Raw genomic sequence first — 24,951 nt, 5'->3', positions numbered from 1 at the left:
TGTTCGTGACAAAAAAAGGCAGCCACTACATATCAGAATTATTTTTCTATAGAATAAAACTACACCTCTGCATGACATATTCGCATTAAGATGTAAAATCATAGAAAGAGGAGAATATAGACCAACTTGCAGTTGTTGATTTCTCTCCCCTAATTGTCATCCCTGTCAGGGGCAAAGCTCGGTGGTGGCCAGGTGTGGCCTTGGATACTGTCCAAATGGAGACAACAGTTGAGTAAATCAAAATTGTCTTCTTTATTTCTATGTGGCAGCACCAAACAGAAGGCTTTAGCATACTGCTTTAGCATAATGTTTTAGCGAGGCAGTAGCTGGACACTGCTGAAGAATTTGTTTGGCGCTCGCTCACGCCACGTCGCCGCTTCCAGTTTGCTGCAACATCATGGTACTCCGGTAGGCCGTGGTCGTCTGGACGGGGCCGGGGGGCTTGTGTGTGCTTTTAGAAGCCGTCGGAGCGCGCTGAGCAGTAACCTTTGACCTTGTCAATCATCTGGCCGACGGGAAGGACGGATGAAGACGACATGATGGGCTGCGCCTTAGAGGAAAAGGGCCCGGTCTGATTTTGCTTCTCTGCCGACACAAAGACGATGCAAACGGGTGAGCACGAGTCCATATCGGTTGGGGAGGTGTTGGAAATCTCACTCCGGCAGGCAGGTAGTCGTACTGTAGAAGCAGCATAGCGATTGGGCAGCCAGCCGTGGCATTAGCCAGGACGCAAATTGCCGTCTTTGCAGATTTGGGGCAAGAAACCGTCGTCTACGATGTCGATTAACTTAAACAACTTTTGCGGCTCGCCTTCACAGAGAGAGGTAGGACTCAACGTGGATCAGAAACAATTTCACAATTCATACTACATACTGTATTGTCTGTCCGTCCATTTGTACAATTTGTTCTCTAATGGTCACACATACACAGAACGTTGCGGTTTGTTTCTAATTCACCAAACAGCTGATCATTCATTCCATTCGTTGGATGTCAATTCACTGGAATCTTATTCAACAGTCCAAGACGGCCATGTTCATTGTAAATGTGTGTCTGCGCGAGAGTGACGGAGCGTGAGACAGCGAGAGAGACATACCTGAGCTGCTGAGAGGCGTTAGTGAGATTTTGGCTTTGGAGGTCCAGTGGGCAGTGCTGGAGCCAAAGGAGCCCGACGACAAGGACTGGGCAGCCTGCTCTGACGTTGCCTTCTTAGTGTTGTTTGTTGCCGTTTTGCTCCAGTCTGGAAAAACAGTGAAGTCAAGTGAGCTCCGACACCCACCCCGTCCGTCCATTGGTGACATGTTTTCCCGTAAATGCAATGCACGCCTATCCGTGACGCTGCTTGGAACGCAGGGAGGAAAAGACCCACGTCAAAGTCGCGGCGTACTATTACGTTTCCATCATTTTCCGTGTATACAAAGGTTCCGGAAGAAATTCCTCGCGGGACTTGACGACGGTGAAGGTGTGTATGATGACGACGGAGGCACGACCGAGGCTTCGGAGGTTACCGGAGTTGTCCGAGAGTCTGAAGCGAGCACAGCAAAGCGAGCGTCTCCACTGCTTCTGCACATTCTCTTTGAGAGCGCAGTGGAAAAAGAAGATGAAGAGTCCTGCGTGTGCATTGAGCACAAGAAGGAGAAGAAGCCGTGAGTCCCGCTTGTCATGCTGCAGTCATGTGACACTCCCCCGGTTTGATTTTCTTCTAAGTCTCTACGGGACAGCCCGAGTGGAGTGTTGTCACCTTGCAATGAGTTGAAGATGGCAAAGAGGTAGACGAAGACGAGGCTGACCGGGCCCCAAGCAAAGAAGGCAAAGGCCCAGGTCATCCCCAGCAGGAAGGTCAGGCTGACCACGCTGCGAAGGTTGCGGACCACCTGAGAGCCGCACAATCGCCGTTACCATGGGAACGAGGCATCTGACAAGGAGGCGAGCGCGGTGCCTGCTTCAGCGGCGGTGCGTGAGCGGCAGCGTGTCAGCGGCGGCGCGGCGGCGCGGCAGCGCCAGCACCTCCTGTCGCAGCGTGCGGTTTCCGCGCTTGCCGTTGCGCCCACAGATTTGCAGCATAACCACAATAAACATGGCCACGTTGAGCAGAAAGACCAGGCAGAAGTAGGCCACGCACGCCGTGTAGAACACCAGAGCGCTCCGGATCCAGCAGCTGAAGAGAGAACATGTGTGTTAAGGGACAGCCGGTGGCGCCTCGTGCATCCTCCCAGTGCTTTCACAGGTTTGCCCATCTTGGGCTGTATTCTAACTCAGCGACATCAGTCGCAAACTAATTGTACAAATGAATCAAGACTGCACCAATTGATTTTCATTGCCTACCAGCAAACAATATCTTAGCCTTATCTCGATGTCTCGATTACATCCAAATTCCTTTCCGGTCCTCGAGAGCCACTCTCCTGCCTGTTTTCCCGCGTCAGACGAGTTTGATAACCGTCACGACCACTGGAATACGGGAAACATCTATAAAACGGGCAGGATAGGGTTTCTGGAGGACAGGACTCACGTCCATCCAAACTTACAACTGTGACGAGCCATCGCCGCCAAAGTGTCCGCCGTACTCCTGGGGTCCGTACGAGCGCTTGTCCACGGCCAGGACCAATGCCACGAGCACGGCGGGAAGGCCTGTAAGCGCAAGAGAATGACGGCGCACGCCAGTGTTGCGGCCCTTGCTGGAGGGGTGAGGCTGACAGGCAACGCAAGGCGAGGCCATATTGGAGCATTTAGCTCAGAGCCCGGAAAAAGTTGACTAGTGCACGCCAGCCCATAAGTCCATTTCCTACACGTGTGTGCCGGGTTGTGACATTGTCCTCTGACTCATTTCAAAAACAGGCCACAATGTGAGATGAAGCTCAAAATTCAAGCGCGTGCGTGCGTGCGTGCGTGCGTGCGTGCGTGCGTGCGTGCGTGCGTGCGTGCGTGCGTGCGTGCGTGCGTGCGTGCGTGCGTGCGTGCCTGCCTGCCTGCCTGCCTGCCTGCCGCTGCTTATCAGGGCGACAGGCTAAATGGCACAGGCCAGAAGAGACTCACCCCAGCCCAACAGGCAGAACTTGAGGATGTATCGATGCACGTAGGTGTTGAACACTTTGACCAGCGCAATGTACATGTGCACCGACTCCAGGCCCATCCACGTGAAGGATGTCAGCAGGAAGTAGTGAAGCAGCGCCGCAGCCGCCAGACACAGCGCCTCGCTCCGTTGCCATGACAGCCAACCGTTGAGCAGGAAGCTCATGTTGAGGAGCAGTAGCGACGCGCTGAGATTCATCAGGATCTTGGAAGGGTAATCTCGGCGCAACTTCCTGCACAAGACGGGCGGGCATGCTCGAGTCCGGGACAATACAACAGCCTCGAGTCAAACGTGGCGGAGCGGCATTCGGCTGAAGGCCCGCCGAGTGCGAGCTCCCGAGATTGCACTTGCAAAGTCCCGGGGAGTCGCGTCAGCCTTTCCCTCTAAAGCGCAGGTATCAGGTGCTTGTTTGAGATGCCTAACGTCCCGCCAACTCGCAATACTCAGCCTGAGACCCAATTTACACGCAGTACCGCCCTCCGCGCCACCATATGCCGAGCAGCGCTCGGGTCCGAAATAAGGGCAAGAAGCAGCGCCAGTTGTTTGAATGTGCGTGGCCGGCTTGGTGTGCTACGGGCAGGCGGGGCTCGGCAACTCACTGGAAGGCGGCGTAGGTGAGCAGTGTGGCGGCCGAGAAGACAGCTGACACGGCGCAGCCCATGAAGGTGATGAAGGTCAAGATGCGGTTGTTACGCCGGTCAATGTGCGGAGACACTCCGGAAATGTCCTGAGACAAACAAAAAAACACATCAGCGCAAACCACTTTACGAGTGGATTTCCACACAAACAAAACAACAGATGGCTGAGCCAGCTGTTATCGGAAGCGCAAAGTTTAGGAAAGGGGCTCTCAAAAACGGATTGACTCTCTCGGAAGCGCTAAGCTGAGGAAAGGGACTCCGATTTTGAACATCACAATCGGGTTCCTTCACAAAAACGCTTGCCGTCACGTCACACTTCCCAAAGGGGAGACATTTGCCACGGTGGCCCTCAGGCAAGCGCGGTACACAGACTTCAACTTCATTCGAACTGGGCAAAGCGTGAGCAGGGCGCAGAACTCACCATAAGGATGCCAAAGTGCGTCAGGTGGTCACACAGGCAAACGGTTTTGTTGACGCCCGATTCTGCAGACACACGGCAGCCGTCGCCATTCCAGCCTCCGGCGCCACCTAGCAAAAGCACACCATGGTTGCACTTTCAATTCGGCTCTCCACCCAGTTTTCCTCCTCCTCATCATCATCACTGACCGTTCATGCTGAAGTCCCAGAAAACGCAGACAGGGCTGAGGACGGTCTGGAAGGAGGAGAAGAGATGAGATGAGCGCTCAGTCGGTTGGTCGGTCGCTCGTTCGTTCGTTCGTTCGTTCGTTCGGGGGAAATAAGAGAAAGAGGGCAGCTGACTTGAGGTGCCAGATGAGAGATGCGGATCTCCACGGGCTCCTTCAGCTTGCTGACGCTGCGGTTCACAATGCTGCTCGCCACCACGTAGCTGATCAGAGCGCGGCCGTCTTGCTCCGGCTGAGACAAAACGTGGTGGGCGTGACAATCAAGAGCTCCACGCCGCTCGCTTGACTTTTGCGCCCTCTCGTGAGGGTGGAAATGTGACCTGGAAGAGGCCGGTGGTGCCGAAGAACAGGAAGTTGATGCGAGTCGGCGCCGACGACTCCACCCCTGACAGCAGCAAGGCCGGGAGCACCACGTGAGCCAGCGAGTCCATTTGCTCCGACTCAAAGTCAATCTGAAGGCGTCGGGGCCAAGCACAAAGCCGTCAACAAGCTGTCAACGCCGCCATAGTGGTGTGTGTGCGTGTGTGTGTGTTGCTCGGTCTCACCTGAGGGTCGGTGGAGTTTGCGGGGATGAAGGCGCTGAAGGACGTCCCGTTGAAGGCGGACGCATTGAAAGCAGACACCCCCAAAGCCAGGCGCCTAGAGCCGATGCTCACGCTGGAGCCTTCGAACTGCAACTTGTCCAAAAGACGGTCCACCGCCTTCAAGGCCCTGACAACGAGTCAGCGTCAACACGCCTGCTCGGCACTGTCGCGGGCCCAGGGTACAGCGGGGTTCCGAGGTACGAGGCGAGTGTCCTCCAGAATACTGTGTGTCTGGACCCGGGCCAGCCTGCCGGGGTTGGGAGGTACCTGTCCGAGGCGGGTGCCAGTGCGCTGTGGGGACTGTTCATCACATTGGAGATGATGGTGACGACGGTGGAGGCCAAGCTGGTGTTGATGTTGGCCACGTCCACCAGCTCCTGCACTTTGCTCACCACTTTGGACACCTGCGCACACAAAGTCAGGCCCAGCTGGCCGGCGGCGGCGGCGTGAAGGCAAGCTCACCTCTTCCCGGGACAGACGGTTGTCGGTGATGGCGGCGAGCTGCACGGCCACCTCGGCCGCGTTGTCTGGAATCGAGACCGGGCCGTTGATTAGGAACGCCGATGGGGGTGGGGAAACGGGGGGGACTACCTGCCGAAACGCGGATGCCGTCGATGTCTGTGCAATTGCTGAAGTCGGCAGGTGACCAGAAAGACAAAAAGTTGTCTAAGTCGATCAAGCTGAGGAGAGAAAGAGAGACAGGCTAGCAAGAACCTCCACTTTCCACAGGTCGGCATGCAGACCGACCTGTCGTCGGGCAGACATGTGTCCGAATAAAGTTGGGCGTGACATTGTGTTGGAAAGATGACATTGGGGCCATCATTTGTTTCTTGCTGGGCTTAAATTTGGAATGGCGCAGAGAGGTCAAAACAAATATTGTATGGAACTGACAATAAAGACTTGTTGCTTTTGAACAGAGGTGCATGTCCTTTTTATGTATGAGTGTTTTTTGGCTGTTGCCTGACTGACTGCCTGACTGACTGCCTGCCTGCCTGCCTGCCTGCCTGCCTGCCTGCCTGCCTGCCTGCCTGCCTGCCTGCCTGCCTGCCTGCCTGCCTGCCTGCCTGCCTGGCTGCCTGGCTGCCTGGCTGCCTGGCTGCCTGGCTGCCTGGCTGCCTGGCTGCCTGGCTGCCTGGCTGCCTGGCTGCCTGGCTGCCTGGCTGCCTGGCTGCGTGCATTTGTTGTTACCAGCTGCGGGTGGCGCTGTGTTCCTTGTTGGGGAAGCAGGGCAGAAAGTGAGCTGCGCTGGGCAGGCTCTCAGGCCACCGGTAGTGAAGCGCCTCATCTTCGGGGCAGTTCTCTGGCAAGATGGGAAAAGGAACGACAACAACGTTATGTTCCCGTCAGTCAGGACGATGGAAGGAAAAAAACACCACCACCACCACCACCACCACCACCACCACCAAGAACAACACAAAAACAACTCTGTCAGGATGCCACCCACTCTTAAACAAAAAAGTCAGTCAGGTCAGTCAAGAAGAACCAGAACGAGATTGACGCATCAGGAAAGAACTCAGAGCCGTCAACGGCAGCGTGTTTGAGGCTCTTACCCAAGGGGCTGACATGAACGGAGTGCGTGTCAACCTCCAGACCGGCGCCGATGCGAGGCTCGCCACTGGAGATTCTGTCCCGCACCTCCACCGGGACACGGGAGAGGTTGTGGGCGATGTCGCGGTGGCGCAGCAGCGCGCGACACAGGAAGCTACGGGACAGCGACGGCTCAATGTGAACGCCGCACAACAACGTTGTGACCGTGACCCTTAACCTGACGGGAGAGGGCTTTGACCTGGAGTGCCCTTCGGGCCGGACGCTGCGTGCGAGGAGAAGAAAAGTCGGGGTTAGTGCGCCACGCACGCGCCATTGACATCTCGTCCTCCGCTAAGCTTCCACTCACCTGAGCGAGTCCACGGAGGCGGCGCGAGTCCAGTTGCGGAACGTCTCATTGAGCTGACGTGACAAATACACACGCTAACGTTAGCCTACGTTCGCATCCACCACACGTACGCGTCGGCCCACATCTAATACTAGCATTAACAGAAGTGGGCGCCCCACTCGAAGAAAGCTTCGGGCTCCCCTCAGCATTAGCCGGCCGGCATTAGTGTAGGCCTAACATTAGCCTCCACCGCAGGCGGGCGGCTCAACGGCGACTTTACCCAAGAGGCAACAGCTTCTTCCACGTCTGCTCCAGTCAGCGTTGAGCTCCCATCGTGCACCGTCAAAGCCAGCCTGTAGAATGAGGCCTCTGCGCACACAAAAGAATTTGTTGGACTTGACTGACATTTCACAACTCCACCAAGGTTGTTGGGTTGTTGCAAAACAGCTGCTGCTAAGTTTGCTTTGGGCCACCGCATGTCACACCAGCATCATTCTACAGCAGCTACACAAGCAGTCGAGAAGGAGACGAGAAGGAGCGGTACGACGTCGACGGTAGCGAAAAGATTCAGCCCATTCTGTTGAAAGACAGACAGCTGTCACACCACCCGAAAAGCGCCAACTAAAAAGGCCAAATCAATTCAAAGCTTGATTGGAAGGATTACAATTGGTCATGAGGACCTACTGTCCCTCGTCCAGTCACGGCCGTGCTCGCATGGAAACGCCCCCCACAGGCTCGCAGCAGTGTTGTTATGGGGACGCCGCGCGTGGATGGGACTCGGCGGCGGGAGTGCGGACGAGACGGCGCTCGGAGGCGTGACCGATGCGAGGGCGGGAACGCTCGCCGAGGGCGGGCGTAGTGCGGGGGGCGGGCTGAACGCAGGAGTATGAAGAGGAGGAGTCAAAGGTGGAATAGGCGGTGCCAAAGACCCAGGGGTCAAGAGAGGGAGGGGAGAATTCCTGGCAGTAAGGGGCGTGGTTACATGATAAAGAGGAGTCAAATGAGGAAGAGGAGGGCTTTGATGCCAAAGAGGAGGAAGTGGAGAAGGTGAGGGGAGGATGGCCAAACCACGTCCGTAGGAGGCGGAGTCAATGCGAAAGGCTGTCGTCCTTGCCGGCCCCGCCTCCTGCATCTCCGGAAGTGCCTTTGACAAATGGGAAAGTGACCGGCCAGCACCCGAGGAAGCGGTGGCTCGCCGCAGCACAAGCGCAGCCTCCCTGCCGGTCGCAGGAAGAAGAAGCGAAGGCTCTCGGCCCGATGCTGCCGTCAGCCGATCGATCGGCGCTCTTTCCGATTCAATGGCCAGAGGAGTTCCGAAGCTCCCGCTCGGCGGAGCTGGGGAAGGACCGTGGATGCCGGCCCGTATTTGGCCGGGGCGGTCAGGACGACGGGAGGGTGGAGTTAAGATGTACGGAGCAGTCAAAGGAGCCAATGAGCTTCTGGGCGGTGAGTTGTGGAGAAAAAAAGGCAGCGAATGCGGCAGGGCAAAAGCGTCATCGGCGCTCGTGCGATCGGTCCTGCTTGAAAACCTCTGGACGGTTGAAGCTCGGTCCCGCCGGCTGAGGACTCCGCCTTCTGTTCCAGCGACGGCGTTAGCTCGGGACACGAGAGGCTTAGCGATGATGGCCGTGGCCCGCTGCTCAGGCTGGGCTCTCGTAGCGGCGGCAGGCAATCGACCGCTGCCCGGACGCTTCCTGAGCGGCGTGGAGACCAATGCCAGGAAGGGCCGCCGCCGCCCACCCGACAATCGTGGCGGGAAGGCAGGCAGCCCGGGGGGGGCTGGTGTGGAGGAGGTTGTGGCTTCTTTTTTGGGAGGAGCAGACACGTGCCGTGAGTGGGGTGAATCCTGAGGGGGTACTTTGGGGAATCCAGAAACACCAGCGTGCCTCTTCCGTCGGCGTCCCGGACCACCGGAACTCGTCTTTGCGGCCGGCGTGGAGACAAAGCGGGGCCGGGCGCTGCGCATCCAGGGGCCAGGCCATACTGACGCAACCCCATATTTTCCATACCTGTCCCGCTGCAGATACACTGGTCACAGGAGGAAGAAGTCAACAAAAGCCATCAAAAACAGACTATCATTTGGTCACCACAAAGACTCTGCGTCAACATTGAGTCATTGAAGCAGAGTGGATGGAGGTCATCAAGCCATTCCCACGATCGGTCTTTTGGAGCCCGCACGTAGGCGAGTGACTTGCCAATCTTGCTCACATGAGCCCAGAATCAAAATTCCATTTACACTTGAGAAGAGGGAGAGAAAAGTTGTGAGGTAAGAGCAAAACAAAAAGATCATCAACATCTGCTGGAAAAGTAGTACAGAAGAGGTGAAAGGTGAGGACAGGGGGGTGGCGTGACGCCGGGCGCGTGCACGCGTTACCTACCGTGTGTGTGTGTTGCATTAGTAGCATGGGTGGTGTTAGTGGAGCCAGCGGGAGAGGAAGCGGCTGCGGGAATGTCGCAAGGGGAGAGACAAGACAAGTGGGATGACCAACGTGGGCTGTTATTCAGCACGCACGCACGCACGCACGCACACACGCACGCACGCACGCTCATACGGTATCCAGTGCACCGCAGGACAAGGGTGAAAGCGAGCGCCCTCCCCAGCGTGGCTGCACGGCGCTCACGCTGCTGGCATCCGCTTCTTTTTTCTTACCTGGACATCCCGGGCGCGAGGAGTCGCATTTGCCGTGGACGGAGCCGTCGCTGGGCAGGGACACGCCTGAGCGGAAAAAGAAGGACAAGGTAGTCGTCGGGTGCTCAAAGGGCAACGTGGCAGTCAGCGAGTTTACAAAGGTGCGCTCGCTGTTGTCACCTTTGCCCTTTGCTTGCTTGAGCCGGCTCAACGAGGCATTGTCTTTCGATAAGTGAAAGGGGCCAGGGCAATTGAAATGTAATTGGATTTTTTTTTTCTTCATTTTTGATCATTTGACAAACATGAAATAAACACACCTTTTGGCATGAAATGACAAAGACATTATTTCTTTCTTCATCTTTTTAAGACCACACACACACACACACACACACACACGCACGTTACATGTTGGCGTGCGCGTCTGCACGTCCGCACACAAGCGGCACATCGTCTGGTGAGAATTCAAGGGAGCAGCTGGACTCCATTAGCTTAGCGGCCCAGCGGAATGTTCAAGTCATTTTCCTCGCTGCTTCCATTTGGAGGCGGAAGCCGCCATGAGGAAACAAACAAGGCAACTCGTGTAAAAAAAACACTCAGCCGGGGGGAAATAAGCAAGCAAGCAAGCAAGCAAGCAAGCAAGCAAGCAAGCAAGCAAGCAAGCAAGCAAACAGGCGCTCAAAGAAACAAACCAAAGAGGGGGTCAAGGAAACAAAGGAATAAGCAAGGAGGCGTTCCTGGAAAGCAAATGGCAAACAAATATACAGAGAAGACAACAATGAGAAAGCGCACATGGAAGCAAACAAAGAAGAAGGAACCGAAGGACGGAACAAAGAAGCGAGCAGAGCCGAGAGGAATGCGCTCCTGATTTTCCATGTCGCCGTGTCGCCAGAGCAGGACGGACAAGAGAGAAACTGTCAGGGAGAGAAGCCAGAGAAACTAGCGGGAAGCAAAAAAGAAAAAAAGAACGACAAGCGAGCGACACACCCGCTAAATCGGAGTGAAACGACATAAGCAACTCTGGCGAGAGTGAAACAAATGCAAGAATGGAAAAACACCAAAGAAAAACAAGGAAGTCAAGAGAGAAAGCACTGCGGGGACAAACGAGCGAGACAAGAGATAGGACTCACTGCAACTTAGGGCGCCGTCCGTCCGGGCCAGGCCAGGGGGCACGTCCCAGAAGCTGTTGTCCCAGTCGATGACGTTTCCGGCCGCGTGGCAAGTGAGCGCGTTGAGCTGCTGCACCGTCATGGCATAGTCCCAAAGGCGAACGTTGTACACGCTGCCCCGAAAGCTGCTCGGCCCTGAGTCACACAACGGCTCACGTTAGTCCTCTTGTTGGGGGGGCTACACGGAACACGGTCCAGCCTGGAATCCCAAGTTGCAGAGCTGCTTAAAGGTCGGCCAGTTAGTCTGGTTTCGGCCTCTTTAACATTTGCGTCAAAGGGGTGGGTCCGATTCGGTGAACACCTGTGCGAGAGATAACAGTCTCACCTCCCAGGCGAAAGGTGCCGCCGCCCGAAACGGAGCGCCCGGCGGAGTCGGAGCAGGTCTTGGCCCAGTGGTTGCCGTCAAAGTAGACGCCTACGCGACCGCTGGACGAGGCCCACAGCACACACAAGCCCGCCATGGAGGAGGTCCAGTCGGCCGCCGTCGCGATGGAGTCCAGCGAGCACGTCACACCCTCCAGCACCATTTCCACGCGGCCTTGGTGCGCTCCCAGCGCCAGCGCCGTCTCGCCGTCGGCGTCGCTGTACGTGAAGATCCACTCCACCTGCGCGCCACGCCGTCAGCACAGCCCGAGTGCCACGTCTGCGCCTTTGTTGCCGATCCGCAAAGGTGGGATTCGCCGTGGCACGTACCTGCTGCGGAGGCCCGCTTCGCTCCATCTCCAAGCACAGAGTCAGGTGACGCAGCGTCGGCACGTCAACGGAAGGTGACACTCGGGCCCCCGGCACATTGCCGCCGGCGACGCTGACCTTCTGATTTCTCAATGCCACGGCGACTAACCAAGGGGAGAGGAAACAAGCGAGGATGCAAAGAGAGGCTCCTCCCGAGCTGCCGTGGCGACCTACCGTGTCTGAAGCTGATCCTGAAGCCTCTTTTCTGAATGCTGAAGTCAGAAGTGAAATCCAGGTCCATGACGCTCCCGCTGGAGTTGAGAACCAGGCCGGCGGCCGTCAGACCGCAGAACTTGACCTTGCCGTTGCCCGTGGTGACAGTGAGCCGGTCGTAGATACATCCCGGCGCCTCCTCCAGCTCAAAGTCCTCGAACGTGATCTGCACGACGAAGCCCGGCGGCGCTCGCAGACTCCACTGGCAAGTCTGGGAGTTGCCGTACTTGCTCGGATAACACGGGGATGTCAGCCGGCCCTCGGACTCCGTCGACACAGATCCGCACTTGGACCACTCGCACCCGATAGCTGTATTGGGGGGGGAGACAGGCATGACAAGTTGCATTCCAAAAACAGCACACGTGAAAAAGAGCAGAAGTTAAAATGGGCAGCACTATAAAACTAAAATACACAATTAGACTAGAACATCATAAGACCAGAGACAAGAAAACCAGAAAGAGAGGACTATAAGCCACGACAGAAGAAGTAGAGTAGAAAACAAGCCGCAAGAAAACTGGAGTTGGGCCTCGCACACTTGCACACGCTCCCATGCACTGTAAAAATAAAAAAGAAAGCTTCTTGCGCGTGCACACACGCACAGACATGCAAATAAGTGTGATTGGAAAACAAATCAGGGCTGTTTGTGGGCATGTGTGCGTGCCATTCGTTACACGTGCTTATGCTGACAATGACGAATAATTAGCGGCGCGCGCGCGCGCGCGTGCGTGTATGCGTGCGCGTCACCAGTGTCCTCGTCTACATGCTAATGCGGTACAGGCTAAGCTAGCGCGTGTGTACATTAAGACACTTCTTATAATTGATCCTGTTATGAAAGGCACGTTTAGACAAACATTTGAATTACTTTGCTGCTAGCAACGCTCACTTCTAGGTGACGCAAGGAGTCCGAGAGGCTAATCATAATCGTAATTATGCATTGGCGCCTTTCTATACAAGCAGACACTCAAAGCGCTCCCAGCAGGCAGATCATTGACACCACGATGGCTACCGGCCGGACTTCCGTCAACCTACCAGGGGCAGCCGGGGCGAGTCGCCCTCAGCTCGCCACGCGCTTGGACGGCCTCAGAGGGGTCATGTCGCCGTCTCAACGAGCATCCCTATCCTCCTCGATTCTTAAGGAGTAGCGAGGGTGGAGCGCCGCGGGATTAGTGAGCGTTAGCAAACAGCTGCAAGGAGGAAGGCTTGCTTGCTTGCTTGCGTTCAGAGTGACATCACCAAATTGTGCATGGTCACAAAAATACAAAATAGCAATTTGCAGCAGGGGCTGGGATAAATGCTCCCAACATAACAACGTGTGTTATTGCATGCGTTCGGGCATGCGTTTGCGTGTTGGGTAATGTCACCTCATGTTGTCAGAGGCACTGTCTCAAAAATTAAACTTGCAACTCTAACGCGGTAGGCGGGTCTTAACACTCCCCTAGGAGTGTGAGGAGAGCGATTGTGCGTGCGTGAATGTGGCCAATGTTCTTTCCACCCAACACACACACACAAAATTCGCAGCGTGTGTGTGTGTGTGTGTCTGCGCACTTCTGGGAACTTTACGAGTGTACTTGGCCAGAGGCTGCTGGAGGGGTATGGAAAATATATTACAGACACGCACGCACGCGCGCGCAGGGAGTAGATTTGTGTTCAGGTTTATTCTTCGAGCTCGTCTGGGCGGATTAGCGACGATGTAAGACGCCCAAAAAAACTTTCAGACACTGGCTATCATTTAAAGTTCAACAAAATTTGTACACGCAAGCGTGATACATGTGTTGATAAGCTATCACTTGGCGATTACGTGCGTGACGAGTCGTGGTGTCAAAGGAAACCTGGCAACGGCCGTAGAAAAACGTTGGGAGCGGCGATCGAGGTTGTTAGGTCGGCGTAACGGTTTTGGGTTCGAAGCTCATTCGGAATCATTCCGTGCCCGGGGCTTGTGTCGACAGGTGCGAACGCACGCTACTCGAGAAGTTAGTTGGTCCCTGTGTGCCCCTACACCAGGGGTGGACAATTCCGGTCCTCCTCGAGGGCCGGCCGGTGCTGTCCATGTTTTCTGTCACCCTGTTGCAACACACCTGATTCAAATGGTCAGCTTATTAGCAAGGTCTGCAGAAGCTGGATAACAATCCCGATTATTTGAATTAGGTGTGTTGCAGCAGGGAGACCTATAAAACATGCAGGACACCGGCCCTCAAGGACTGGAATTGACACGTTATCGGGCGTTTGTCCATACGAGCGTCTTACCGTACGCATGAAGCCCCGCCCACATCAGGATGACCGCGGGCCTCCCAGCCCCGCCCGCTCGGCAGCGCGCCACCCTGAGGAGAGACGCAGGGACGTTATTGTGCGTGCTTGTTGAATATTCATGAGGCTCATTAGAATAACAAACTAGCCGCCCGTGTTTGATGAATATTCCCGAGTGGAATATGTCAAGCGGTGGTGACCTTCAAACAAGAGAAATCTTTGTCCGCCCACGACCCGCCCCAGAAAGACGCGATTGACAGCCGCCGCTCGCAGTTGCCTATTCGACACCGACATCGGCATGTACACACTGTGCCTGTACTGGAAATCGGCCAAATCCCCCCCAAAAAAAAAGCATTTTTAGGTGCGAGCTCATTCGATGAGGCCACGCCCCTCACGCTCGGCTCAAATCTTGAACAAAAAAAACAACGGCAATTAAATGTAACCCCTGTTAAATGTTTAATTATAACACGCAGGTCTCACCCCTCCATACACAAACACTTAAAAAGAAGAAAAAAAAAGTCAGGCGACTTTTAGTGGACGGCGAGAAGTTGTGATCAGACACTCTTGTTCTTTCAGCTTTTCAAATAAATCACTAAATCATTTGCGTGTCATTCTCAGAGTCCAAAAAATTGTGCGACTGTATTAGGAGTTACTCCCGCCACTTCCAAAAAGTATACTACACGCCAAAACAATAAAGAATGCTCGCCAATGAAACGAAATTTTGTTAAAAAGTCCACACACATATTTGTTCAAACCAAGCGTTGAGTAACCAAGAGGAACTTACATGTGTCTAATGCTAGCCAATAAACTTTAGTTGAAAAGTCAACACACATCTTTGTTCAAATAAAGCGTTGAGTAACGAAGAGAAACTTACATGTCTAGTGCCGCTTCCTGTCCTGCCACATTTCACCTCCAAAACACAGCGTGGTCCTCCTCCTCCTCACTTTTCTTCTAAAACTTTCTGTCGGACTCTTCAGTCCAAATGCACATGCATGCATGCATGCGTGCGTGTGCGCGCGCGCGCACACACACACACACACAGCCAAGCTGCGAAGATGGGGGGAAAATGCGGGGAGGGGACCGAGCAAGGGGAGGGATACCAAGGCGCCTCTGGCTGTAGGGTGCGTTTGATTCGCTGGCCTCGACCACCCGACTGCGAGTGAGCAGAGCACCAATTAGTCCCGTTCGACCACAGTCTGCACACAAAGTGGCTCAAATCGGTTCTAGGCGGCCTTCTCGACAGCTTGAGCCGATCTCCAAACAGACGCTCCACGTTATCCGAGGCCTCTCGTAGCAACAAGGTAAAAGTCAGAAGGCGGCCACAAGTAAATGTTCCGAGACACTTAGAATCGAAAGGAACGCGGAGAAGACACACCACCTCGTCCAGCAAAGCATTGACGTCTAGATGTGAGAGAAAGAAAAAGAAAAAAAAAAAAGCAGGCGAGCGCAGAGAGGAGATTTTCTAGCTACTACCGGCTGTGCGGAACATGTCTCAACACTCTGGGCCGGGCCGGGTGGCAAACCCGTCTTGCGGAGAACTCAAAAACGCTCGAAACCTGCCAACAATTTTAGGGCAAGGTGGAACCTTTGGAGCAAAATTGCAAAAGGTTATTTGCAGTGGCCACTGAAAGCCAAGCACGGTGGGGGCCATCGCGTCTTTTTCCATGTACAAACCAACAAATGGCCGACGACAAACCGCTCAAGTGGATTTATTTGGAACATCTGCAAAGGAAAGGAAAGGAAACAAATCACGCCGGCAAGTCGTTAGCTTGTAAGAGGGAGAAGAAGTGTGGCCAGTGCGGTTGCTAACGTCATGCTTAGGTGTTGACAAACAAGAGCAGCGCTCGCGCGGCGCCCCCTGCGGGCAGGAAGCTCCACGTGCCGGCCGGCGGTCGCCTCCTCAGCACGTTCCGTAATAGGGATGGAGACTTAGAGCGGGCGCACACAGGCGGCCGTTGTTGAGCTGCCGTCTCCATCCAAGCTACTGGCGGCCAGCCGGCGTGCGTGCGTGCGTGTGTGCATGTGCGTGTGCGTGCAGAGCTGATGAGATGGTGCAGATTGACGCAGCCAGACGGACAGACAAAGGAGTCATTCTTTTCCAGTGGTGAGCAGTTTGAGGGCCTTCTGGAGGTTGTGGACAGCCGTGGGCACGTCCTCGTACTGGAGGGCACTGCCGGCGTACTTGCAGTACTTCTGGGCCTTGGTGAAGTCCTCGGCTGAGAGGCGGACGTCACCTAGGGGGAGGGGAAGAGGTTGCCACTCGGGCCCGGGCTGAATGAAAGGGGAGGCATCGGGCGGGCGGCGCCAGTCGCCCGTGTCGACACGACGGCTCGGCCTTCAGCGAGAGCGTTGCGTGCACCGCCGATTTGTTGATGAGCAGCATCGACCTGGCTCGCACGCGCGTGTTACGTGTCCTCTCTGATTCAAGTATGTCGCTACACTGCGGGCACTTTGACAGGCGTTTGCTGACCTTGCTGCTGGCCCGTCGGGAGGTCGGCGGCGTGCGCGGTGGTCCTGGGCGTCGGCACCGGCTTGACGGCGTCTGTCGAGTCGCATGACACGCGTGAGCGACCGTCCGACCCTTCGCTGAGGTGGGCGTGGCTACCTGCCGGCGTGTTGGCGGGGGCGTGTGCGCCGGGGGGGACGTGGACATTGCCGAAGTTGGAGGGGGGTGCCGACGGTCCCGGTTCGGAGCCCGCCGTGAAGCCGATGCCCGGTGCCGCGGCCCCGCCCGCGTCCTCAGAGGAGGCTCGGAAGGAGCCGCCCTGCGAGAAGGCGTGACCCGAGAAACCTTCATCGCCATCTGGAGCGCGCCGCACATCAAAAATGGGGATAAAAGAGAAGATAAAGAAGTACACGCGTTGCCCCTCGGCGAAGAGTGCCGCACAAGGGATAGCAAGAGAGCGAGTGATCCGGTGAGCGTGCCGACGGCGATGGCGCACCCGCTTCCTGGTCCAGATCCATGCCGTTGGGGCCGGCTTCGGGCGTCTCGCCGTTCTTCAGGCAGTTGTGGATGTATGCGGCCTTCCAGCGGGCGTACTTCCTGTGCTGGATGTTCTGGGTAGTCAGTCCGTGGGAAAAAACAATCATACATCACTGTCCATGTTAGCAATGTGGCTAAATTTCACGTATTTGCTAATTCCACGCTAGAGGCTGACTCCTGTTACGCAAACCAAGAGCGTTTGAGGTCAAGAAAACAGACAAAAGCTCCATCGTTGCCCGATTGAGACGCCTTCCCGCCCTACGTCATGTAAAAGAAAAAAACACAAGCGGGAGTCATACACACTGTGGTGGATGGGAAGTTTTTTTGGGGGTTTGTTTTACAGAGTGCTTGGTCAACTTTCAATAAGGTTCTAACACGCCGGGTGTAACGTTTGGAACGGTGCCAGAATGTCGGCTACGAGCAAGGTCGCCGCGCGGGCGTGTGGCGAGTCCACGGAACGGCCCGGTGCTGCTGTGAGGAGATAAGCCGCACTCGGATGTTTTTTCAGGGTCGAACTGAGGAACAATAGCGGCTCGCTGGTGCCGAGGCATGTTCTGAACTTTAGTTGTGTTGAACTAATAATCGCTGAAACAACGCGCGCTTTTTCCTGTGCAGCGCTAGCAGAAAAGAGCAAAGGTGGGTGACCGACCGACCGACCGACTTGTATGTCGCACGCACACGAATGAGTAACAAAGACAAGCGCCGCGTGAGTAGGGCTCACCTCGTCTGACAACTCTCCGAAGACGGAGAGGACGTCGAGCAGCAGACTGGCCGTGTAGAAGGACTTGATCATGTTCCTGCGCGCAGCAACATTTAATGACGTCACAACATGCTCAACGTTGAGAATTAAAAGTTACTCAAACTTACTTGTGGAATCGTCCCGCTCTGTCCTCGTTGTCGGCGTACAGGAACATCTTGAGGGCGTAGTTCTCAATGTGGGCGTTGCCCACCACCTCCTGAGTGATGGAGTCGTTGTCGCTCAACTCCATCTTCATCTGCCACAAAAGGTTACGGCGGCGGTGAAGGCACGAGTGACCTTTTACACTGACTTCCTGTTTGCGGCCAGTGCGGTTAGCGGAACACGCCTCAAGTTTGCCCTCAAGCAAACTTTGTGAAGCAGGTGGGGGGACCCTGAATACAACCACTGTCCTCTCACCTGCGCGCGCAGGTGCCTGCGGAAGGCGCAGCATAAAGGAAAGACTGTGTCTCGGGTTTCGCTCAAAGAAGAGCGCCGTTGATTGACCACGCTGTAGCGCACCAGACGGACCCTCACGTTTCACACCTCTGGACACTGTGGCGCCTTTTCCCTCGTGGCAAAAGGGGGGAGGGAGGATGGGGTCTTCTGCTGCACGCACCCTGGCACTAATGAAGCGTCCTTTCACACTTTGGACATTGGCGTCAACTGTCTGTGATGTCAGCACATTGAGCGTCCGCCCACTTGTGACAAGTGGACCTGAAGACACAGCTGATGATCATTACTGCCAAACACACTCTGGAATCATTACACTTGCCAGCAGGACACCCACATCCGCTGCTTTCATGCTTTCGTGTCCCGGAGCAAGGAAAGCGCCGCCGAGCTCCACGGCGTCAAGTCGTCTCTGCGTCATCGAGACGCCTCCGGTTATCACACTTCCCCCAAACCCCCCCTTTGTCACCGTTTTTAGTTTGACTTTGGTGAAGAACCACAGTTAGTAGTTTGAGCAATGTTTTCTTTGCGGTCTAAACTTTCACGTAAAAGTTAAGCAGGCGCTTTTGCCACCGCAGATGACATCAGATTGCGCCCTCTTCCTGTCCCAACAGGCCCCCAAAAATCAATCTCGCTTTCTGGCGCTTCCTCGCATAGGCTCGGGCGCATCCATCAGGTGAAGCGCCGACGTGGAATTGACTCCGAATGTGCGCAATTGTGTGTGTCGCGACTTTTATCCTCACGGCTTCTATTTTGGAAAAGTGAAGATGAAAGAAACTTCGATATGCATTTTTTAGCTTTGACTTTGGAAAATACAAAATGACATAGGCGGACTTTTACGTCAGCGTGTACTAGCAGAAGGACTGAGGGGGACGGACGAGACTCACCGACTCAAGCTGGTCCATGAGCTTGACGAGGAACTTGCGGCACTCGGGAGTTTTGCTGTCCAGCTTCATTCCCGTCTGCATGGCGTACAGGCGGCCTGTCCGCGGCCCAAAGAGAAAAGAGTTCAACACTCGACAAGACTCAAGACGGTGAAAGCAAAAGTTGCAGAAACAAGCGAGCGTACTTTGGACGGACGGACAGACACGGACTGCACTGCGTCACGCTGTCATTGTATTAGTAAATACTTGATACGTCTCTAAATTTTGCTTGCAAGTCAAAGCAAGAAATTGACGACTCGCATCTCGGAAACCGGCGCTTTGTCCCAGCAAGCTGGAACGCATTCCTCACGGCTGACGTCACCGGCGTGACGTACCCGTCTATCGGGTTTCTTTGGGCACGGCGAGGCAGCTCTAGTCGGAGAGCGCGTTAGGTGCGCCCCGTGACGACCAAAGGCTAGGTTACGTACGTTTACCCTATTGAAATGGTTATTAGGCCGTGGCTAGCGACTCGCCACCTAGCGTTAGTTATTCTGCCGCGTATTGTACCGCGAGCGACGGTGAAAGTCAGCCAACTCTTGCCGTGACGGTGCTGGCCCAGAAGGCGCTACTCTGTTCCTTCTCGTCACAGTTTCCAAATGTATTTCTGCATACGTTACCTTGCTTATCCTCACGACATACTTTGTAAACTTTCTGCCAGCCAGTCGTGTGTCGTAAACGAGCCCATTTATTTCACGTGTTTAAGAATTGAGCAGTTATGCAGCTGAACAATTTTGACCAACAAAATGAATCCGCAAAATGATTAAGGAGCCACAAATCTAAAAGGTTGTGGTTAAGGTAAGGAGGTCAAATTACTCATCTAAAAAAAATAGGGTGGATTCAAGTCAAGAAGGGCTTCGGAGTTTAACGCGTTTAAATGGTTAGGATACAAAGTGAAGGGTAAGGGAACAAAGTGAAACAAAGCTAAGGTCAGGTTAAGACTAGGAAACACAAAGTTACTGGACTGACGTTTCCCCAAACAACCACAGCTGGAATCGGTTGCCCCGCGACCACTTCAGGGTACAGTCAACCCGGCTTAGCCGGGTTCGGTTCAGGCACACCGGCAACCCAAAATGAAGTTGGGAACAAGGAAACAGACGATAATGCCGGAGACGACGATGATCAAGCATATCAATTGCAGTCTCGCTGTGGGGTTAGAGTTAGTTGGTGCTGTGAACGAAAAGTTAGCGCTTAAACGGAGCTAGTGGTAGCCTAGCCACCGCACACTCACAGTAGTAAGCCACCACAGGGTCGCGCTTCTCGTGTTCTTGGGCGGTCCGCAGGTGGTGCTGGACTGCTTTGAGCTGGGCCGGTGCCGCCATGGTATTCGCAAACGAAAACTACACGGTCGAGTGGGTCGTCTCGTTCGTCTTGTTGTTGTTGTTGTTGTTGCTGCTGCTGCTGCTGCTGTTGATGGTTGGACTGCGGCAGCGGCGACACCTCGCTGCACTTGTTCTTGTTTCGTTTTCCGGCGGGGGGAACCAGCTTTGGGGCGCATTACCGCCACCTACTGTGTTGGAGTGTAAACCACAGGCGCATCAGTTTTGTTCATCAGAACTTTACCTGTTTGTATTCTTCCCACCAAATTAGACATCTAAAAAGAATGTTGTTTTCGTTTGGTGCGGTTCCTCTTCAGACATTTTGTACATTTTGCAAGTCAAGTATACACATCCATGCTTGTGCTCCCATTGGACAGCAATGACCAGGGCAGAGCGGCACACAGAGCACAGACCCGGAAATGAAGGAAAACATACGAGTGCCACGCGCTGCGTTCCTGCTCTTTGGAAGAGCGACTCCGACGTCGGGGCGTCAAACTCATTTCTTTCGCGGCCCGCATTGTAGTCATAGCTTCTTTGGGAGGGCCATTATGACTGTCAACCCAAATAAATAACGCTTGAGGCTACCTGACCGGCATTACACGATGTGCAATAACTGCTATTTACTTCCTGTACTTTCCTATTTCATGTTTATATAAATAGCCATATTGTATATACTGTAAATAAGATTCTTTCACTTTTATTCATTACGGTCCCTTTATACTTCTTAATTTTTGTTATGTTTATTTTTTGGGATTTCTTTTTTCTACATTCTCACTGCACTGGAAAAGTAGAAGCTCTCCAATTTCGTTGTACAATTGCATTGTAAAATGACAACAAAGGGCATTCTATTGTTAAATGGAACTAATGTACCGACTCTGTTGCAGCCAAGGAAATAGCGCCACCTGTCGTCATAGCTCCGAATAAATCTCGGAACCCCTCACAAAAACAACTCATTTCAAATTGTTTGGAACGAATGCTACAACTGCGTAATATACTAAAATATGCCATGAATATAGATGTTTGCTATGGTAAATATTGGTAGGGACTCTTTTGTATTCCCCAAATATGTCCCTACCAGCCCGATCTATGGTGCACACGGTCCTTCAGGACTTGAATAAGCATCAATGGTGAAGTGAAGCAGATATTACCATCAAGCAAGTGACAAAGACCAAAAGAAGTCCAATATGAAAAATTCGGATTTATTTGAAATGTATGAATCAGTCACTCATTCCACACGTCTATAGATGATTCACAATGAACTGAAATAAATTAGGAACATATTGAAGCTGCTGGGCTAACAGCCAGCTACATGAGCAAGTTGAAGCTATTCGCCGCTGAGCACGTCAAAGGTATCAGTTGCGTTAGCACCTCGATGGTATCGACTCAGTCGCTGAGGTAGTAGTCGCCGCGTTTGGGTGACTGGATCATGCGACGCGAGGCAGGCCATCTCCTCGGTAGAGTGCCGGCTGATGAGCGGCTAGCGATGCTCCAAGTAGGGAATGACGTGGGTGAAGCCAGAATGAAGATGTACGTATAGCAGCCGCCAGCGACACAAACGCGCGCGTGCGGCACGCACGCACAGCACGCACGCACGCACAACGACCGCAAAGAATCGCTACGAGCTTAGCGCCAGACGGGTTCGAGTCACGGTTTTTGGGAACCCGCGACTCATCATCACGGATTGGGATCGTTTTAACCCGAAGCGTGCCGCTTTAAATGCGAGTTTGTTTGGAGCGCCGCAGGGTGTCACAATGTGGCTGTTTGGCTGAGCAGCAAGCAAATCCTACCAGCATCCGCTTACATGCGCAAGGAAAAAACAGCGGCGCCTTGGAGAGCATACAAAGTGATCGATCTGCTTTTGTCTGCTGATGCGAGTTTGTACCTGAGATGAAAGACAGATGAAACCTTCACAACCAAAAGTTGGATGGATGTCTGATGAAGGAAATAAAAGTCAAGCGTTGACATTGACAAGAAGTAAATGTGCGCCAAAGGGTCACAAACACTCAATGTTGTTCAATGGAATACATAAGCTCAGACGAGTCCGCGATTCCACTTCAACTGAATCTTTTCCCACAGATACGACCAGTCAATTGCGATTTGAACGTAAACAACGATTCGGGACAAAAACTATCTGAAAGTACACAAAGCCTTTCTGTCAAACTTGAAATACTGGAGAGTCATCACAGTCCTTTGGGGGAGGGGGGGGGGGGGGCTTCCTAGCTACAAGTGTCTTTCTGTCAATGTGGGAAAGGTCGCGATGGGCTGGAGACGGCCACCCACTCGCACGCACGCACGCACACAGGTACCTGTGGTCCGGAGCCAAGAAGCTTCTCGAGGGATGAGCGGGCGTCCCGTCGTCAAAGTACGCCACGCGCTCCTTTTGTCCTCCCGCTTGTCCCGTGGGGTGAGCTCCCTCGGGCAAAGACGGACTATTTCTCACTTGCCCGGCCCGAGAGAAACGACGGCGGTTGCTGTCAGTGGTTGTTGAGATAGCCCAGTCGTCTGCAGAGGATCTCAAAGATCTCGGCCACGCACAGGAGGATGGTGATGACGGTGAAGGTGTACATGGCGCTCAAGAAGATGGTTTTCTCAAAGTGTTCGGGCACCATGCACTTGGTCACGTTGAAGGTCTTCTCCAACGCACTGGCATCGCACATGTAGAGCGGGTGGACCTGAGGCACACACACAAAGGATGGCGCTCAGGTTGGATTTTGCCGCGAGCCTCGCCACCCTCCGATGCTCAAGGCCTGGCAATTTGAGACAAAAGCGCCGCCGCTTTGCACAAAGGAACTCGGCGCCCATTCCACGTCCATCGTCGGTCACCCGGGTCACGGCGATCCACTGAGGTTTACGACCTGGGTGACTGAAAGCGGAGCAAAAACTCACTGTGGCGCTTTTTTCACACCTGGAAGCCAAAGAGATGACTCTGAAGCCAGAAGGCGATGACCTCCAAAATGATGCGCAAGAGAACGGAGATGATGTAGAACACGGTGTAGACGGGTCGCTCCAGGATCTCCTCCTGGTCGATGTTCTTGCAGGCGGCGTAGAGGTGGAACACGGCCCCCGGAACCAACACCGTGACCAGCTGCAAAGCCCAGAACACCTGCCAGGCGGGCGCATTGTCATTTCTGTCCAGCAGATTTGCGCCCACGTCAGCCCGTCTTCGGTACCTGAGGCGTTATGGGTCTGAACTGGTTGTAGCAGTAGAGGTTGAGTTCCCTGCGATCCGGGTCACAGCTGAAGTGCAGTGCTTCATTTCCGTACACGGCGAAGCCCAGAACTCCCAGGAAGAACATCCGCACCGAGCCGAAGAACAAGGTGTGGAACTGGCCGATCACCGTCGGAGGCCTGAGCTGGAAGGTACAAGCGCAGGCGTCGACAGACGGACGGACGAACGGACGAGAAGAGCGGACAGACGGGGGTGCCCGGCCGGACGGCCGGACGCGTGAATGTTTCGTTGGTTGGCCCTCAGCTGAAAGCTTTTCAGCGTGCCACACAGAGCCTCCTCCCTCCATCAAACAACCTCCTCCTGAGCCCGGTTTCACTGTTTTGCTTTGGGTCTGCCCTCGCCCCCCCCCCCCCCTCCTCCCCCTCCCCCTTAAGTCTCACTCCACGGCCGGCCTACCCCTTACAGATGTCGTCGGTGTGACTTACGCAGCCCTCGTAGAAGTTCTTGATGTAGTTTAAGGACATGTTTGGGCCGTCGGTCTGCGTCCGGGGCACTTGTGGGCCCACGTGGCAGCGGGCGCACAACCGCCCTCTGCCTACCCGTCCCCATGCAAAGCCCGTGTCAATGCATATTTGGGGGCCTTTTATCTGCATCAATTGACTCGCTCAGTGGACACAGTAGGGTCAACAATGGCCCCGCGGGCTGGCTGCTCCCTGCATTCTAATCCCCACAGGACTCTGTCAGCGAAAAACTCAACCTCCAACGCTCACCACAAACATGCGACAAAGACACAACGCGGGCCTCTTTGGGCCCGGGGAACGTCTTCCCGGGGCTCCCCCGACCGGCCGGCCGGCTGGCCGGCCTCCCGTCTGTTCGTCCTGCGCTCGCACGCAACACACGTCAACGCTCAAATTGGCGCCATCCAGTCGAGCTCGAGGCTGGCGCCCCTGACAAGGCGACGCGACGCGACCGACCGGCCGGCCGGCGGAACGGTGAGAGGAAAACACAAAAGTCAGAAAGCGACGACAACACACCCTGCACTGCAAATACTTCTGGAAGAGCATTGACGAAGCCGCCAAACAACGAGGTCCCGCCGAAGCAAAGCAACACTACGCTTAGCGGCAAAGAAAAGTCAAGTCCACACACCAACCGTAATCCTGGCGGCGTGTTGTTCATCCCCCCCTCTTTTTTCCACTCGCAGGTCCCAAACGCATGCCGGTCCGGGGCGCCGTGGAGCCCGGGGTCAAGTTGAGGTGCCACGTCCGGCCCACTTCCCGCCGGCCCTTTCACAATCGCGCGGAGAGCCGCTCGCTGCCGGCGGCCCCGACCGAGCCGACCCCCCCCCCTCTGCCAAAGGACGGACGGGCGCGTCCCTGCACAAACGAGCCCCGCTACAAGTCACGCCGACCTTGGCGGAGCGGGCCCTGTCTCCCGTCTGAAGCTCTTATTGTGACGCTCCGAAACCGCGGCTTCCTGCGCGTGTTGACCCAGCTCCGGTGATTGACAAAGCCTTTTGGTGCGGTCATGTGACCCCGGTCGGTGATGGACAAACACTCAGGAAGAGGAAGCTGGGGGGGGGGGGGG

General features: G+C 54.8%; 3 protein-coding genes across 16 annotated transcripts; all 3 read right to left on the bottom strand.

Annotated features, from left to right (window-relative positions):
• Positions 1-233: 233 nt before the first annotated feature.
• On the bottom strand, positions 234-15,608 carry adgrg6 (adhesion G protein-coupled receptor G6). 11 transcript variants are annotated; one of them, XM_049756118.2, is made up of 30 exons: positions 14,665-15,608; positions 13,791-13,864; positions 11,508-11,855; positions 11,295-11,437; positions 10,927-11,206; positions 10,563-10,736; positions 9,457-9,522; positions 9,185-9,247; positions 7,491-8,834; positions 7,087-7,175; positions 6,828-6,880; positions 6,720-6,743; positions 6,484-6,635; positions 6,122-6,233; positions 5,525-5,613; positions 5,396-5,460; positions 5,201-5,337; positions 4,895-5,060; positions 4,670-4,801; positions 4,465-4,581; positions 4,312-4,357; positions 4,127-4,233; positions 3,667-3,794; positions 3,031-3,299; positions 2,523-2,625; positions 2,005-2,155; positions 1,739-1,871; positions 1,506-1,607; positions 1,094-1,237; positions 234-585 (listed from the first exon to the last, which is right to left on the bottom strand). In XM_049756118.2, coding segments are annotated over exons 1-30 (4,944 nt in total). In that variant the 5' UTR covers positions 14,667-15,608; the 3' UTR covers positions 234-454. The 11 variants fall into 11 exon arrangements, with proteins under 11 accessions (XP_049612075.1, XP_049612085.1, XP_049612078.1 ...); XM_049756120.2 differs by lacking the exon at positions 234-585 and adding an exon at positions 604-810; XM_049756128.2 differs by lacking the exon at positions 7,491-8,834.
• A 190-nt stretch (positions 15,609-15,798) lies between these two features.
• vta1 (vesicle (multivesicular body) trafficking 1) lies at positions 15,799-20,349 on the bottom strand. Of its 2 annotated transcripts, none has more exons than XM_049756131.2 (8): positions 20,111-20,349; positions 18,847-18,941; positions 17,641-17,768; positions 17,495-17,570; positions 16,733-16,847; positions 16,396-16,593; positions 16,261-16,332; positions 15,799-16,024 (listed from the first exon to the last, which is right to left on the bottom strand). In XM_049756131.2, the coding sequence occupies exons 1-8, from the start codon at positions 20,199-20,201 to the stop codon at positions 15,879-15,881; spliced, it is 921 nt and encodes a 306-aa protein (XP_049612088.1). In that variant the 5' UTR covers positions 20,202-20,349; the 3' UTR covers positions 15,799-15,878. The 2 variants fall into 2 exon arrangements, with proteins under 2 accessions (XP_049612088.1, XP_049612089.1); XM_049756132.2 differs by lacking the exon at positions 20,111-20,349 and adding an exon at positions 19,029-19,181.
• A 1,027-nt stretch (positions 20,350-21,376) lies between these two features.
• Positions 21,377-24,677, bottom strand: gje1a (gap junction protein epsilon 1a). 3 transcript variants are annotated; one of them, XM_049756294.1, is made up of 4 exons: positions 24,514-24,677; positions 23,369-23,551; positions 23,104-23,301; positions 21,377-22,870 (listed from the first exon to the last, which is right to left on the bottom strand). In XM_049756294.1, the coding sequence occupies exons 1-4, from the start codon at positions 24,541-24,543 to the stop codon at positions 22,673-22,675; spliced, it is 609 nt and encodes a 202-aa protein (XP_049612251.1). In that variant the 5' UTR covers positions 24,544-24,677; the 3' UTR covers positions 21,377-22,672. The 3 variants fall into 3 exon arrangements, with proteins under 3 accessions (XP_049612251.1, XP_049612253.1, XP_049612252.1); XM_049756296.1 differs by having other exon boundaries at positions 24,518-24,667; XM_049756295.1 differs by having other exon boundaries at positions 24,402-24,541.
• Between the last annotated feature and the right edge of the window lie 274 nt (positions 24,678-24,951).

Source organism: Syngnathus scovelli, chromosome 20, assembly GCF_024217435.2.
Source record: "Syngnathus scovelli strain Florida chromosome 20, RoL_Ssco_1.2, whole genome shotgun sequence".
In the NCBI taxonomy this organism is placed as follows: domain Eukaryota; kingdom Metazoa; phylum Chordata; class Actinopteri; order Syngnathiformes; family Syngnathidae; genus Syngnathus; species Syngnathus scovelli.
Note: the sequence above shows the minus strand (reverse complement) of the source record. Positions and strands in the feature narration are given on the sequence as shown.

What these genes read in the sequence shown, in the direction of transcription:
- gje1a (XM_049756294.1), bottom strand. Translation starts at nt 24,543, where the DNA reads ATGAACAACACGCCGCCAGGATTACGGTTG. An exon ending in CGCCGCCAGGATTACGGTTG is followed by an intron (nt 23,552 to 24,513) that starts GTGTGTGGACTT and finishes TGTACCTTCCAG; the next exon opens with CTCAGGCCTCCGACGGTGAT. An exon ending in TCAGACCCATAACGCCTCAG is followed by an intron (nt 23,302 to 23,368) that starts GTACCGAAGACG and finishes CCCGCCTGGCAG; the next exon opens with GTGTTCTGGGCTTTGCAGCT.
- vta1 (XM_049756131.2), bottom strand. Translation starts at nt 20,201, where the DNA reads ATGGCGGCACCGGCCCAGCTCAAAGCAGTCCAGCACCACCTGCGGACC. An exon ending in CCCTGTGGTGGCTTACTACT is followed by an intron (nt 18,942 to 20,110) that starts GTGAGTGTGCGG and finishes GGCCGCGGACAG; the next exon opens with GCCGCCTGTACGCCATGCAG. An exon ending in CCCGACGGGCCAGCAGCAAG is followed by an intron (nt 16,025 to 16,260) that starts GTCAGCAAACGC and finishes CCCTCCCCCTAG; the next exon opens with GTGACGTCCGCCTCTCAGCC.
- adgrg6 (XM_049756118.2), bottom strand. An exon ending in CTCGCGCCCGGGATGTCCAG is followed by an intron (nt 9,248 to 9,456) that starts GTAAGAAAAAAG and finishes ACATTCCCGCAG; the next exon opens with CCGCTTCCTCTCCCGCTGGC. An exon ending in GGCGATGGCTCGTCACAGTT is followed by an intron (nt 2,156 to 2,522) that starts GTAAGTTTGGAT and finishes TTCTCTCTTCAG; the next exon opens with CTGCTGGATCCGGAGCGCTC.